This window comes from Acinonyx jubatus, chromosome C2 (assembly GCF_027475565.1).
Source record: "Acinonyx jubatus isolate Ajub_Pintada_27869175 chromosome C2, VMU_Ajub_asm_v1.0, whole genome shotgun sequence".
In the NCBI taxonomy this organism is placed as follows: Eukaryota; Metazoa; Chordata; class Mammalia; order Carnivora; family Felidae; genus Acinonyx; species Acinonyx jubatus.
Window position 1 is genome coordinate 103,065,439 of NC_069384.1, and position 16,403 is coordinate 103,081,841.

At 35.1% G+C, this 16,403-nt stretch overlaps 1 protein-coding gene across 5 annotated transcripts in view; it reads left to right on the top strand.

Annotated features, from left to right (window-relative positions):
• Positions 1-16,403, top strand: part of IFT80 (intraflagellar transport 80) — a 134,424-nt gene that overhangs the window by 77,577 nt on the left and 40,444 nt on the right. For all 5 annotated transcript variants that reach the window (XM_053221254.1, XM_053221255.1, XM_053221257.1 and 2 more), the window contains 2 exons: positions 1,943-2,122; positions 12,171-12,289. In XM_053221254.1, the coding sequence (XP_053077229.1) occupies positions 1,943-2,122; positions 12,171-12,289 (299 nt within the window). The remainder of the gene's footprint in view (positions 1-1,942; positions 2,123-12,170; positions 12,290-16,403) is intronic.

A 16,403-nucleotide genomic window follows, 5' to 3' on the forward strand; every position in this document is an offset into this window, starting at 1 on the left:
TTTGTTGTACCTGGAGTATGAAAGACATCAGAGGAATATAGTGTGATGAAAGTATTATCTAAACATCCCTTTCCCTTTTCTCCTCTTAGCTAGGATCAAGCCTCTAGGAGTTCTTAGATACATTTTGTTATGTTTAATTTTAGTAAGATGTTTCTTTCTGGCTGATTTGGTTCTTTTGGTAGTTTAAAATCATACTTTAAAGTAAATAGTTTTAAAATATGAATCTATGGTTTTAAAATACAATTTAAAATAAGATCTCTGGGGCATCTGGTTGGCTCAGTCAGTTAAGCATCCAACTCTTGATTTCAGCTCAGGTCATGATCTCATGGTTTGTGAGTTTAAGCCTCACTCCAAGCTCTGCGCTCACAGTGAGCAGCTTGCGTGGGATTGTCTCTCTCTCTCTCTCCCTCTGACCCTGTCCCACTTGTGCTGTCTCTCTCTCTCTGTCAAAAATAAATAAATACACATTTAAAAAAATAAAATAAGATCTCTCTTGCATCTACACCATGAGAATAAATTTAGAATGATAGATGTGCCATAAGCCTAGTCCAATCTATTATTACATATTAATAAATTGAGTTTCATTTGTCTATACCAACCACATAATTTTTATGTAAAATAGTAGTCATGCAGTATGTCATAATTCTGTTTGTCAAACATAAATGAATTTTTTTTATTGCCAGAAGTAGATTGTTTGTATTGTTGATATTGTCTTCACTTATTTTTAAAAAGATGACTTCAACTATTGTATATTTTCCTTTGTTGAACTTACTCTTCTTAATTTCAGAAAAGGAGGTTTTTAACATTTTTATGCTGCTGCTGAAGGGAAAGTTTGTTCATTATCTCCTCCTCGATAACTTTCTTATAGGGCCTTTTACTTAAGCAATAGGTAGAGGTTTGAAGGACAGTTGAAAAAAGTGTCAGTGAGTAGTAAGAGTCATTCAGCATTTTTATTGTATGTATGAACTTTATTGAGAATTTAAAATCTTTTTTGATAGTACTATGAATTAATGAATATTTTTCTATATTTTTTCCATTTTCTCCACATTTTTTGTCATTGAACCAGTAGCTAACAATGAGTATATTTGAAGCAACAATAATGTACAGCAAAATAAATATGCACTCAAGAACAACCAAAATATCAACAACAAAAAAATCAAGACTCAATTTGACTTTAAGCTGTAAGGTTGGAAGAATGGAAAGGGAATGTATGCAAATTTAGTCAAATAAATAAATCATCCTTCTAGCAAATACATATTTTGCATCTGAAAAATGAAAGAAAATGCATGTTATGCCATCTTTTATAAGGCTTTTTCTGACTGTCTTATTCACACACACACACATATACACACACACACACATAAGTCTCCTTTGTCTTAGATGATGCTTCTTGATACCTTTAGATAACTTTCTCAGAGAGATAAGTAGATTCTAGAAGAGGTTATATTACTACATCATGAAAGAAAAAACAAGAAAAAAAAGGTCCATTAACCTATTCTTTCATGATTTAAAATGTGTGTCAGAGATGTCTTAGTTATATTGTGTCTTCAGTTTCAATTTTTAGTGACATAAAATTATTGATCTATTATAATCAGCCTTTCAGTGTAAGGACTATAGAGGTCCTTAAGAACAGTAAGGTGTCTTTTTTTTTTTTTCTACAGACTTTTTATTTACCAATTCAGCATTATTACTTAAAAGTAGTGATGTGAATGGAAACAGTGTGAGTGTTTTGCAGTTCTTGAGAGATTTTATACACTTTTATCATATTATTCTACAGTGTACTTTAAAAATTACATCTGTATCTATCAAGAAAAAAATTTCTCAATTCTAGGATAAACCACATTCTTTTAAAAAATTATCTTAAAATGTATGCTCAATTTAAAACTCCTTTAAATTTTTTTTTCCCAGTGAATTGATTTTACTCTCATTCTTTCTTCCCCAGTGGTCATATGCTTTGGAAAAGCCCAACACCGGCAGTATATTTAACATCGCGTGGTCAATTGATGGCACTCAGATCGCTGGAGCCTGTGGAAATGGGCATGTTGTTTTTGCACATGTGGTGGAGCAGCGTTGGGAGTGGAAAAATTTTCAAGTAACATTAACTAAACGAAGGGCCATGCAGGTATGATTATGTTCCATGGTTGATTAAACCTGCCTCTTTTCACATTAGCTCACTATACAGAATATGGAGTTATCTTCACTAATTGTATTTAAACCAAGTTTATAAAAATTCAGTCATATTAAATATATTTCACCAATGCCATTGGTGACTTTTTCATGACATAATATAAGAACCTTTCACTGATACAGAACCTGAGTACCCACAGCTACTGTGGTTATGGGGTTGAGGCAGGGATGGTGAAACTTGAAGCATTTAGGGACTATGTGGATTCAGTTCTGGAAGGAGGGAAGAAGCTGCAACAAGTTAGATTTAACTCCTGGACCTGACCCCATGGCAGGCCTAGCCTGCTAGTCACTGTCAGGGTTACATTATTTTATTAATTTATAATTGTATAAGCTTCTTTAACCTGTTTACAAAAATTTTTTTTCCTTTTAAGAATTACCTAAGGGTAGCCAAAATAGGAAAACAGTGGGAAATTCTTATTGGGAGGTAGGAAGTGAAAAACAGGTACTTTTGGAGTGAAATAAGATGGGAAGGTTGGGGGGCACCTAGGTGGCTCAGTCAGATGAGTGTCCAACTTCAGCTTAGGTCATGGTCTCACAGTTTGTAGGTTTGATCACCATGTCTGGCTCTATGCTGATGGCTCAGAGCCTGGAGTCTGGAGCCTGGAGCCTGTGTCTTCTCTCTCTGCCCCTCCCCCACTCAAACTCTCTTTCAAAAATAAATAAAGATTAAACAAAAAAATTTTTTAAAGGACAGGAAGGCTGGGATGTAGCAGTAGAAAGTTGAGGGAAATGTTGTTCAGGTCAGAGAACTCCAGTAGGGGGGTTATCTATGCACTATAAGCTTCTTAAGTGTACAATACTGTTATTTCACTCAAGCCCAGTGTCTTGCATATAATAAATGCTCAACAAATAAATTTAAAAATTTTTAATTTATTTATTTTAGAGAGAGAGAGTGTAAGTGGGCAAGAGGGGCAGAGGGAGAATGAGAGAATCTTTTTTTTTTTAATGTTTATTTATTTTTGAGAGAGAGACAGAGTGAGAGTGGGCGAGGGACAGAGAGAGAGGGAGACACAGAATCTGAAGCAGGCCCCATGCTCTGAGCTGTCAGCACAAAGCCCCACGCAGGGCTTGAACCCATGAACTGCAAGATCGTGACCTGAGCCAAAGTCAGATGCTTAACTGACAGAGCCACCCAGGAGCCCCAGAATGAGAGAATCTTAAGCAGGCTCCATGCTCAGTGCAGAGCCCGACAGGGGGCTCGACCTCACGACTCCGGGATCATGACCTGAGTCAAAAGCAAGAGTCAGATGTTCAACCAACTGCGCCACCCAGGTGCCTGGTCAACAAATATTTTAAAAGTTAGTTGACAAAAGATACGAGGAAGAGGCCAGAGACAGTGTACCAATGGCAAACCCTCTGCCAGAGAAAGGAGAACTGTACCTTCTAACTCTTCTTCCTCCTATTGTATCAATTGCCTCTGTCTTCATATTCAGAATTCAGACTACTATAATTATTTGGAAGCATGTATCTTGTAATTTCTAGGTCTACTCAAATATTCTTTAGCCTAAGTATCCAGATTTTTTTATTTGGATAATATGGTCACTAGATTTGTAATAATTAGGTATGTTATAGTTTTTCTTTGTTCTGTTTACTTAGTTTTTAAATTTTAAACATTTTATTATGGAGTATTTTTTTTTTTAATGTTTGTATTTGAGAGAGAGAGAGAGAGACAGAGAGTGAGCGGGAAGGGCAGAGAGAGAGAGGAAAACACAGAATCTGAAACAGGCTCCAGGCTCTGAGTTGTCAGTACAGAGCCTGACATGGGGCTTTTATTCACAAATCAGGAGATCATGACCTGAGGTGAAATCGGATGCTTAACCAATTGAGCCACCCAGGTTCCCCTTTTATGGAGAATTTAATACATATGCAGAAGCAAACAGAATAGTGTGATGAATCACTGTGTACTCATCACCCAGCCCTAACAACCAACCCATGACCAAGCTTGCCCCAGGCATTGTCCATATCTACTTTCCTCCTTCCCCAATTATTTTGAAGCCAATTCAGATATCATATTTTATCTGTGAAATTTTCAATATACAGCTAAGAGAAGGACTCTTTTAACATAACCACAATACCATTATTATACCTTAAAAATAATAATTCCTTAATATTATCAAATATGCAAGAAGTGTTCAAATTTTCAGCTGTTTCCCACGTGTCACATTTTTAAAAGTTTGTTTTGAAATCAGGATCCAAAATGGTTTACATGTTGCAATTGGTTGACGTGTCTTTTAAGTTTCCTAATATATAGGTTCCCCTTCCATCTCTGGTTTTACCCCTGCAGTTTATTTGCTGAAGGAACCAAATTGTTTGTCCAGCAGAGTTTACCACAGTCTGGACTTTATTGATTGTGTCCCTATGGTGTGGTTTGACATACTCCTCTATCTTCTGTATTTCCTGTAAATTAGTTATTGGATCTAGGTGATGTTATATATAAGTAGGTATTTCTGTTAATTAACCTGGGAACTAAAGCATTATTTATAGTGTTGTGTATATGACAAAAGATGCCTTGTGAGTTCTAATCAATTGATTTGGGGACATAATTATTTTATCCATATAGTGCATGGGGGGCTATTAGCTAATAGTATTGCTAAAATAAATTCTAGCCTTAATTTCAAAAATGCCCCAAGATGAGAATATATCTAGAAAGAGGAGTTCTTCTTACATAATAAAAAGGAGTCATCCTAGAGGTTAGAGGATTTTTACATGAGATAAAATGAGCAGTGGAGGTGTTTAAATGACTTATCTAATCCAAATTGTTTTTGTACTTACAATAATGTTTGTAAATAATCTTTCAAAATTTTAGAACTAGAACACTGTTTTTATTGTTTTTACTTTCTCAGTGATTATAAAACATTTGTATTACATTTTTGCTAAATTGGGCCTATTCAGTGGTTTTTCTTAAAATACTTTCATACACTCATTCACTAGATATTTATTGAGTGATCCCTACTTGCCAGGCATTGGACTAGGCAATGGGAAATATAATTGTGATGAGAACAAATTTGGTCCCCCTTTTCATGGAACCTCCTAGTTGAAAATCTCTTTTTTCCCCCATAAATTCATCTCAAATTGATTTAAGGTAAGCAATGAAGAAAGAAGCTTATTTCTTTATGTGAAGTCAAGAAATGGACTGACTTGAGGAATTACTGAATTCAAAGGCTTAAATAACAAGATTTCATCATTTTTTTCTTCCTTGACTTTCTTTTTCTCTGTATTGGCTTTTTTTTTTTTTTTTTTTTTTTTTACAAAACCTCTCCCTCTTTGGTGGCCTTGATATTTCTATAAACTTAAGATCCATCAAGAAGAGTGCTTTTTCTCCTTCCAGTAATTTCAACAGAAATCTCAGCCTTGGGTCTCATGTGTCAAGTCTAGGTTTAGAGTATTTAGTTGGGAGATGGAGGGGAGGATGAATCAACCCCATCTAAACCTCTTGGTTACTGAGAATAATGGAGAGAATGGTTCCCCAGAGGGAAACCAAGGCATATTTACCAGAAAAGAGCATTTGATTCTGGGAAGACAAAAACCAACATTTATCTGCTATGGCTTATCCTTCGGCTGTTTAGCAACCCTACTGTACTAGTTATGTATTGTTGCATAATAAATCACTCTAAAACATAGTGGCTTAAAACAACATTTGTTATTTCTCGGTTTCTGTGGGTCAGGAATCCAGGCATGGCTTTGCTAGGTTTTCTGGCTTAGAGTCTCTCACTAGGCTACAATCAAAGTGTTGGCCAGGGCTTTAGTCACATCTGAAGGCTCAACTGGGGGGGGGGGGGATTTGCTTCTAAGCTCATTGACATGGTTATTGGCAGGATTCTGTTTATCATGATCTGTTGAACTGAGAGACTCAGTTTCTTCTAGACTGTTGACTGGAGGCCACCTACAGTTCCTTGTATGTAGCGTCTCCAAAGGGCAGCTTACAACTTGGCCATTTGCTTTATCAGAACAAGCAAGTGAGAAGGGCCAGAGCAAGTGTGAGCAAGATGTAAGTCACAGTTTTGTTTTTTAAGTTTTTATTTATTTGAGAGAAACAGAGACAATCTGAGTGGGGGAGGGGCAGAGAAAGGGAAAGAGAGAATCCCAAGCAGGCTCTGAGCCAGCACAGAGCCCAATGCAGGGCTTGAACCCACGAAACTGTGAGATCATGACCTGAGCCGAAACCAAGAGTTGGATGCCCAACTGACTAAGCCATCTAGGCACCCCATAAGTCACAGTTTTTTATAACCTGAACTCAGAAGTAGCATCTCATCACTTTTACCATATTCTGTTCACTAGAAGCAAGCTCCTAGATCCTATCCATACACAAGTAGAGAGACTTCTACACTGATGTGAATAACAATAGGTAGAGATCACTGACCACCACCTTACCAGCTACCTACCAGATATACTTACACTTATTCATATACATATAATTCAGAAATGCACTACTAACTAATGCAGCTATTCTGTATGCAATTGAAAAAAACCCATCCCTCCCTAAAAGAAGATAATTTAGACTCATCTACTTACTCCGTTCAGTTCTAAATCTCTGGTCTAGAAAACTATAAATAAATGTGAGTTTTAATTATTCTCCTCCCTCTCCCCATATTCCTAACTTACACTAATGAAGGGAAAACAGAACAGCTGCAATGAAAACAGTTTGGAAAAGAGGAGAGAGAAAACAACACACCATGATTACCAGGTCCATAGCTAAAATCCAGCTGGCCAGGAATATACTGAGAACTCTTTTTCTTTGCAGTAGAGTTAGTTGCTTGGTTAATTTAGCAACTCTGGTATGCTATTCTGGGAAGATCTCCTGCTTGGGAGAATTCCCTTTCTGAGGACTATACATTTTATTCACCCTTTAGTTTTATTGTAAGATGGGGTCACAGATTGTCACAGGGACTGAACAATCACATTTTTTGTTTGCCTGGTTTAGCGTTTTACAATTTCCTTAGCAGCTTAGTGGACTGTTGGTTGATTTGTGTTTCATTAATTCAGAAATCAGAGATTATGTTGAATCCTAATTGTTACATGTAGACCTTGACCAGGCAGTTGCTACCGGCAATGCTTCATTGCCTTACCTGTCTCCTTGGACCTCAACTTTTCTGTGTACAATAACCTAGAGTGAGGAGTTTTCTTCCTCTTCCCCTTGCCTTCAGGCTGAATCTTAATGGATGATTCTTTCTGAAAGAGATAGTTGATGTCTCCGTTAGGAGGAAGTACCTAGAAGGGAGAAGGTACAGGTGGAGATGAAGCATTTCTCAAGTTTCAACTTTACTTTTCTCTCTCTGCTGACACTCAGTTTAGCATGGGGCACAGCTTTGGCTCCTAATAGTTGCTATAATTCAAGATTATTTGATTTTTAGTCACCTTATCTTTTGTAAAGGTAAGAGTTAACAATAGAGTGATTTTGAGGATTAAATGAGTTGATGTATGTAAAACAATAATAAATGGTAACTATTACTATGATTATATCTATGCATAGGATTAAATGAGTATTTTACAAATGTGGAAACAGGATTTTTGGATTTATGTCAATCGGAGGAGTCTAAATATTGTGGTCAGGTAGAAGTATTGGGTGACACAAGTATTAAGAAGTTAATCCTGGAGCTTCCCTGAATTGAACAGAGTAAATGGGTGCATTTTAAAATTCAGCACAGGACATTATGATGTGGGATTCACCATAGTTTTGAAATTATATCCATAATTACTAGAATGTCTTTAGTTTTGTTATTATAGCTGGGATGTTTTATTCCTGTTTAAGTTCTAGTGTTCCAGATTCACAAAAAAGGAGTTCCCCCATGTGAAGCTTTAGGCAAACATGAATTTTAAGAAATCTGTTTGTAATTTGAATAATGGCAGAGGCCTATACAATTGTATTATTAAATATTGAATTTTCCTAAACTTGTATTAACAGCCAGTTTTTTTCACTACGTATCATATTGCTATAAAGAAACTAACATATAACTTCCTTTAAAAACATTCATTTCAGGGTACCTGTGTGGCTCAGTTGGTTAACTGTCTAAGTTTTGATCTCAGGGTCACGAGTTCAAGCCCTACATTGGGCTCCACACTGGTTGTAAAGCCTACTTAAAAAAAAAAAAGTGGGGGAGGCGCCTGGGTGCCTCAGTTGGCTGAGCGTCTGACTTCAGTTCAAGTCATGATCTCACAGCTCGTGAGTTTGAGCCCTGCATCAGGCTCTGTGCTGACAGCTCAGAGCTTGGAGCCTGCTTCGCATTTTGTGTCTCCCTCGCTCTCTGCCCCTCCCCCACTCATGCCATGTCTTTCTCTGTCTCTCAAAATAAATAAACATTAAAAAAAAAAACACTTTCATTTTCTTCCATTAGCTTTAAAATGTTTCTAGGAGAGGTTGGTATTTTGGACCTTTAAAAAGGTCTCTGGAAGCCTAGGCTTATGATGGTGTCATAAGAGACATACCTATGGTTCCACAGAGATCAATAATATATGTCTATTTAATATAGTATTTAAAGGTAATTTTTAAAAAGACTCATCTGGACTCAAAAACAAGGGAAACATCTCTTAGGTCCAGAGATGGAACAAAAATGGAGAGTGTGACGTCTCCGATGTGCTTGACTCCTGGTCCAGAAGCAGGGAGGCAAAGGCAGTGAGTGGCTCTCACTCAGCAGAGTGGCTCTGCTGGCTAATGGAACTAAAAGTACTTGATGTGAGACAAGTGGGCTGATCTAGGTCTCTTTAAAATTAGAGCATGGGGATCTGTAAGGTAGTTGTAGTCTCCCCTTTGTGAAAGACCTAAAAAAGCCTTGGACTTAGAGAGACTCACAGAGTCACCACCTACAGTCATGGTCTGCTTAGTTCTAGGGGGCCTATTCTAGAGCCCTGGAGTTGAGCAGTATGCAACCTGCAGCACACATCTGTGGCTTTGCAGACACAACCCAGCCTTTTCATTGAAAGCACTCTTCACATTTTTGTTCCAAGTAAAAACTGGCTGATTCCTGAGACTGGTGTTACTTCCACAGCCTTTTCAAGTAGAAGTGCTTTTCTTCTTTCTGCCATGTATTACTGGGTTTGGAGATTAGGTGAGAGTCTTCCTTATCCGTCATTGCTGATTTCAGACCACAATAATTTCTTCCTCCCAAAACAACCCCAGCTCCTTTAAAGCACCTACCATCAGACTACTCTTCATTTTGCAGTCATTTCCCCCACTTATTCAAGAGTGAAGCAAACATATCAGTGTCTTTTTTTTTTTTTACCATTAGTCTAGCATTACTCTTTTTATTAAGACTTTCAAAAAGTGTCTAAAAGATGAAAATTTATTTTAACATAACCATGGTAGCATTTCACATTTCTCCAGTTGTTTCCTAAATATATCTTTCTGTGATAATAGGTCCCACTTCTCCAATTATTTTCTAAATATATATTTAGATGGTTGGTTTGTTTACATCAGGAAACAAAGTTCCACATTGCATTTAGCTAATTTGTCTCTTCAGTCTGTTTAAATGTGAAGCAATTTCTCCTCGTTCTTATCTGTTTATTTAAGAAACCAGGTGGTTTGTTTTGCTAAAACTTTCACATTTACCTGTTTGCATCTCTATGGGATGATTCCATTTAACATGTTCATCTAGGCCCAGTATTTCTTGTAGACTGGTTATTAGATTGAGAACCTTGATAAGTATAAAGAACACTTTGTAAGTAATGCTGTGGACTTCCTATTGCATCACATCAAGAGACACAGGTCTATTTATCTCTCTTTTAGTGATGTTAGGATGAATCAGTGTCTCCAGGTGTTGTGAGTCTGATTCATCTATCATGAAGAAAAAGCCTGAAAAGCCCATTGGGCTTTTACTTTAATATTTTTAGTAGCCATTGATAATACTGGTCTAAAACTATGTTTCATTGGGATTTGCAAAATGATAGTCTTGTAATTCTATCATTCCTTCTGCATTTGTTAGTAAAGTTCTCCCATAAGACATTTGCCTTTTCAACCATTTGGTTACCCTGAGTTGAGACAGTTCTGAAGTATTTTCTGTATTTACCATTCTTCAGATAATGAGTTGATTTCCCAATGAATCTTGTTATTGTTATTATTGTTGTTGTTGTATCTTGTTATTGTTATTGTTTGTTGATGTTATCGTTATAAACTTGCAGATTTTAACATTTTTGTTGCGTTTCAATCTGTTGCAGTCATTATTCTATTTAATGTTCAAATGGTCCCATCTTTGACCAATTGGCTCCTATGTTCTTTTGAGATGACTTCAATAACTTGCTTGTATTTCTGATAAGATATTATAGGCTTCTCATATATTTCCTGTCCCAGACTTGGAATCAACAATTTTTACAAGAAGGACTTGCTCCTTTTGGGAGGGAAATGTTATCTAGAGACCATAATCCTGGTGTGTGCTGGGTGTGCTCCTTGCTGCTGGTTTGATAATTACTTCTAGATAATACGTGTTTGTTTTATTTGTTTGCTTGTTTGTCTGTTTGTTTAGTAATCTCTACATTCAGCATGGGGCTCAAACCCTGGGATCAATTGTTGCGTGCTCTTCCAAGGGAACCATCCAGGAGCCCCAAAGTGTATTGTTTTTGACAGATAAAAATACATCATGAGTGTATACTGAAGTTTCAAATTCAAATTTAAGATTATAGAGTTTTACTCTTAATTTCTTACTTATAGCTCTTTTGTAAGAAAATTTTGGTTTCTAAAGACATTAGTGGTACTATGTGTGTGTGTGTGTGTGTGTGTGTGTGTGTGTGTATGTGTGTGTGTGTGTTATTTCATAATTTTGTTTATTTATCTTTGTGATAGAATTCTAAAAGTAAGATTTCTGGGTCAAGGAATATATGTATATGTAATGTTGCTATCTCCATCGTGGTTATAGCAGTTTTACTAGTTTGGTGAGTATGGGAGTTGAGCAGATAATAAAAATACAATATGCCTTATAGGTAGAAGTGCTTTAAAGAAGTAGTTAAAAGAAGTTTAACTTTATCTTTCTTTTTTTCCATACCCATTCATTCTTCATTAATACTGTAATTGTCATATTATATTTAGAAAGATGATAATATTTTGAGGGGAATTTAAAGAAATGCTAACTTATAGGTACAATTAATCTCTTTTTCTCTATTTTTACCTCTTGCTACAGTGTCTTCCCCATTCTGGTATTGACAAAAGATTAGATAAATTTAACTTGCTCAACATTTTTCTTCATTTGCTGCAGATTGTCCCATTAATATCAAGGTTGTTAGCAGATACTGCCAAGTGTTAAAATCCTTGCAAACTTTGTTCTGTTACTGACTTTGTAACAGTTTGACTATTATAGGTGAAATCTTTGTTAGTTGGTGCTTAGCTTTCTTATACATTATCTCTGTGTTTTTACATGTGGAAATACTTGTGCCCCTCTGTGAAGCTTGACTGTGCAGTTGGTTTCTTTACTAATACCTCCTACTCCATTTTGACTTTTTAAAATTATTGTATCTCTTTTTTTTAGAACTTAAATTTTAAAGTAAAACCTAGCCCTAAGAAGATATTTTTATGTTTGGGGCAGAAATCGTACAGTCTCTTTCCAACTTCTATGCATATATATATAGCTATATCTCAATGTTATAGCATTTTTCACCTTATTTCTCCCTTGCTAGACCATTCAAATTGGCTTTCAGGTTAGAAATATACTTATTTCTACTTATTTCTAGGACATTTTCTGTGTATTTCTTTTGTTGGTTGATTTTTTAACATTTATTTATTTATTTTGTGAGAGTGTGTGCATGCATGCATGCATGCCCAAGGAAGGGAGGAGTAGAGAGAGGGGGAGAGAGAGAATCCCAAAAAGGCTCCACACTGTCAGCACAGAACCAAATGCAGGGCTCCATCTCATGACCTAAACCTGAGCCGAAATCAAGTCAGATGCTTAAACTACTCAGGTGCCCCTGAATTTTTTTATGCTTCAAAATCTTACTAATTTACCTGGTTAAAATTTTGATGTATTTTAATGTTGTTTGTTGGTATTTCATTTTTCCTTGTTTAGGTTCGTAACGTTCTTAATGATGCAGTGGATTTACTGGAATTCCGTGATAGAGTCATTAAAGCATCTTTGAACTATGCACACTTAGTTGTTTCAACATCTCTTCAATGTTATGTGTTCTCGTAAGCATCTTGCATTTCTTAAAAATCCAGAGTTTTGTCTGTGATGAGGTATTTATTTTCAAGCTTTCACATCAACATGGATTGGTTTAAACTTAATTTGCTTAAAACCTCACTTATTCCAAACTTAACTCCCAACCAAGAAATGGTTTAAAAATGAGCTATGAGCACTAAAAATCGACCTAATAAAGTTTGTGCATGAGTTAATAATCATTTTTATAATAGAAAATACCTTCTTTGAGATAGTGTTTACTCTTACTTTACTCACAGTTCTAAGGAATTTAGTACAACAACTATAACTTCATAGCCCAGAGGAGCAGCTGATAAATGGTAGGAAAAAGACCCACCTAACCACTGGAAGAGAAGGGACAGTTAGTGGCCTGACAATAGGCTGAAAGATGTTCAATAGGGATACAAAGAAGTATTCAAGCTTAATATCATAGCCCAAAGTAATCATGGATATTCATAATGATAATCCAGAGTTGTCCAGAAATGATGGAAGAAAATATATTCAATCTACCTGTATTTGAAAATGGAGAATAATTCAGTACATCCAAGAAACTTGTGCCTAAAACAAATATACATGGTATTTTTTAAAGTGTAACTCAATATGTGCTGAAAAGTGTCGAACTGGCTTTCTGGAAATGAACAAACAAACCCAATTTGCAGTGTTTACCTACTTCTATAATGTAAATACTTCTACCATGGCCAGTTTAAGCTACCATTATGATGTCACTGAAGGCCGAATTGAAAAGAGATGCATAGTAGCAAACCATTATATAGAATTGCCACCATATGGACACAACAGATGTATATAATCTCAAGTGCATAGATAATAGTAAAATGTAATAAAATAATCTGGAAGGAATAAGTTTGGATTATTATTATCTTTGTTTTTGAATATAATATGTTAAGTATAAGTTTATATAATTGAATTTTAAATAATAGTTTTTTTTTTAAGTTTTTTTATTTTGAGAGAGACAGAGAGCACCAGTGGGAGAGGGGCAGAGAGAGAGAGGGAGAAAATCCCAAGCAGGCTCCACACTGTCAGCACAAAACCTGGTGTGGGGCTCGATCCCATGAAGTGTGAGATCATGACTTAAGCCAAAATCAAGAGTCAGAGGCTTAACTGATTGAGCCACCCAGGTGCCCCAATAATAGCTTTTAATACTTGGCTTACAAACTTCCTGAAAATACACCACTTGGTACAAGCTGGCTCTAGCATGCCACCAGCTGACTTCTCAACTATCCAGAAAACTAATGTAACCACTCTGATACTTTCAAGAATTGTGAATAGTTAGGGACTGTTTTTTACATTTTGTGCTTCTATTTGTAACATTATGTGGTTATAATCATTGAGTATAAAATTGAAGATAGGGACTACATGTGTCTTAGTCACATCTATACACCTAGTGTTCAACATGTAGTAGGTACTTAGTAAATAAATGTTTTTGGATAAATTAATGAATCAAAAAACATGAAGGGTAGTAGTGTCTTGAATTCCTAAGCCCAGTAATGTGCAAGACAAAGGTATACAGTTTTATTAACAATAAAAATTGGTATAATTAATTATTAAAAATTCTCACTCACTATACATAAGTCTACTACTAATCAGAATGTACAACTTAGGACAGCAGCCAACCCTGGAAGAATTAAATGGGAGAAGCAGAGAAGAGAGGGGATAAAGAAATAAGCAGCTCAATTTAAGGGAAATATTTTTCTTACATGAAAGTGAACAACAGTATGACTTTGGGAAAAGTCAAGAAAGATACCTAGGTAAACAGTTGATATACAGGGAAGGGATTATCGGATGTGAAGAAATTTCACAATCACTTAGCGCACATAGTAATGTGAATAATTAATTTTCATGGGGTTGAGTCAAATAGAGAAGATCTCTTCAGTTTAGGGTTCGTTTGAAGACAGTAGGTCTCTTAACCACCCCATGTGAGGGGTTTATTCTGCTAGTTTATTGGCAATGACAGAATGTTTGAATCTGGAGGATCAGTATCATGTGTTACTTGCATCAGAGGTGGCTTTTTAAAATATTTACCGAAAGTTTAGCAGCTGTTATTTAATTTTTTTTGTCTCTTTACTTTTTTTTGTCACCCTAATCTTCATATACCAGTTAATATATGACAGAATATAAGATTGCTTTTATTCTTTTATAAGTTAGTCTTGCCTCCCCTCTCTTGTCAAGACATTTATTAAGGCACAAAATATTTCTGAAAGTGAAATACCAGGGAGCAGTAGTGGGAATGAGATAGTGCTGAGACTGATCGTCACCAAAATATATTTCACTAAATTGTAAAACCTACTAGTATTTTAGATAACAAAAACTATCTTTTATTGAGCTCTATTATACTGTCTTTTTTGGTCATGGTCTAATTTACCCTTGTGTGTTGAGTATGACCGTTCCCATTTTCCAAGATGAAGAAACTGAAAGACACAGAGAGTATTTAAGTAACTCACTCTAGATCAGATTACTTCTTTCCTAAAGGAAGAGCTAGGGTTTGAGTCCAAGTTCTTACTAACTGTTGCCCTTTTTTAGTAATAAAAATATAATTTTTAAAACAAACATGTAAGCAGTATAGTGGTTTATATGAAAAGAAGTTCCAGAAAAAGGAACATGATATATAAGTATTCTTTGTTAAATTTTCATTTGAAGTTTCATATCATTGTATAGAAAATACTCTTGCTCTATTTGACAGTGTGGTTTAAGGAGCTTATATTTCTGTGGCAGATATATATATATATATATATATATATATACACATAGATATACATATATATACATATATATACATATACATATATATACATATATACACACATATACATATACATATATATACATATATATACATATATACATATATATACATATATATACATATATATACATATATATACATATACATATATACATATATATGTATATGTATGTATATATACATATATATACATATATATGTATATGTATGTGTATGTATATATACATATATATACATATATATGTATGTGTATGTATATATACATATATATACATATATATGTATATGTATGTGTATATATATATATATATATATATATACACACATATATATATATACCTATCTCCATTGTCATAACTCTCAGATATTTTGCAAGGGGACATTAAAAAAATCCACAATCACTATTCTTATCAAAGAATGAAGGTTAGTTTTAATGACTATGTACATGAAGCATGCTATGATATTTTTTCTAATGTACAAAAGCACATATTTTTATCATACCTGTGACCCCAGGCCTAGTTATTATTAATAGTTTATTCATTGTTTTGTTTTGCACACGCCTTTACTTATTGAAATAGGTATCAGACTCTTTGCATTAGCCAATATTAATTTCCCACCAGTGCGCCCACTTACTGCAGCCTTTCCCTTCCCCCATTTTCTGGATCTGAATATGAGACTTAATCTGATTTAAAGAATTGGTTCCATGAAAGTAATTGAGAGGAAGTCAGAATATATAGGAATGATAAAATATTTTAAACTGTGCAACTTTGATTATTTGGGGTGAGTCTTTCAGTTTGTAAATGTTCTCTCCCCCTTTCCTATCTTTGAATCCCTATTATAAAAACTAAAGGAATTGTTTGTTTATTTACTTATCAATTTATTCAATAAGTATGATCATTGCCTACATTTATATAGTATTTTACAGTTTACAGAATGCTTCACAAAAATCTTCATTTAGCCCAACAATGACACTGGGAGACCTACAGGAAAAATATTCATGTTCATAATGTTAATTGTTATTATAATGTCTCTTTGTTCACTATCTAGTATGTAACAGGCAGTTAGCTAGACACTTTGAGTCGTCATTATCTCAGTTTACAAATAAGGAAATTGATGCTTAGGAGGTTGACCTTATTAAGATCATATGGACAATAGGTGGTGAAACCGGATTGCTAATCCTGATCTGTCTAGGCAAAAATTCATCCTTTCCTCACTGTGCCATGCCGCTACTATATCAGATAAGAAACATAAAATGACTTGCCCAAACCACATAGCTAATAAATGACAGAACTTGCACTTACGATTCCTCAATTCACATATTGTGATGCCTAGAGTAAACATTTATT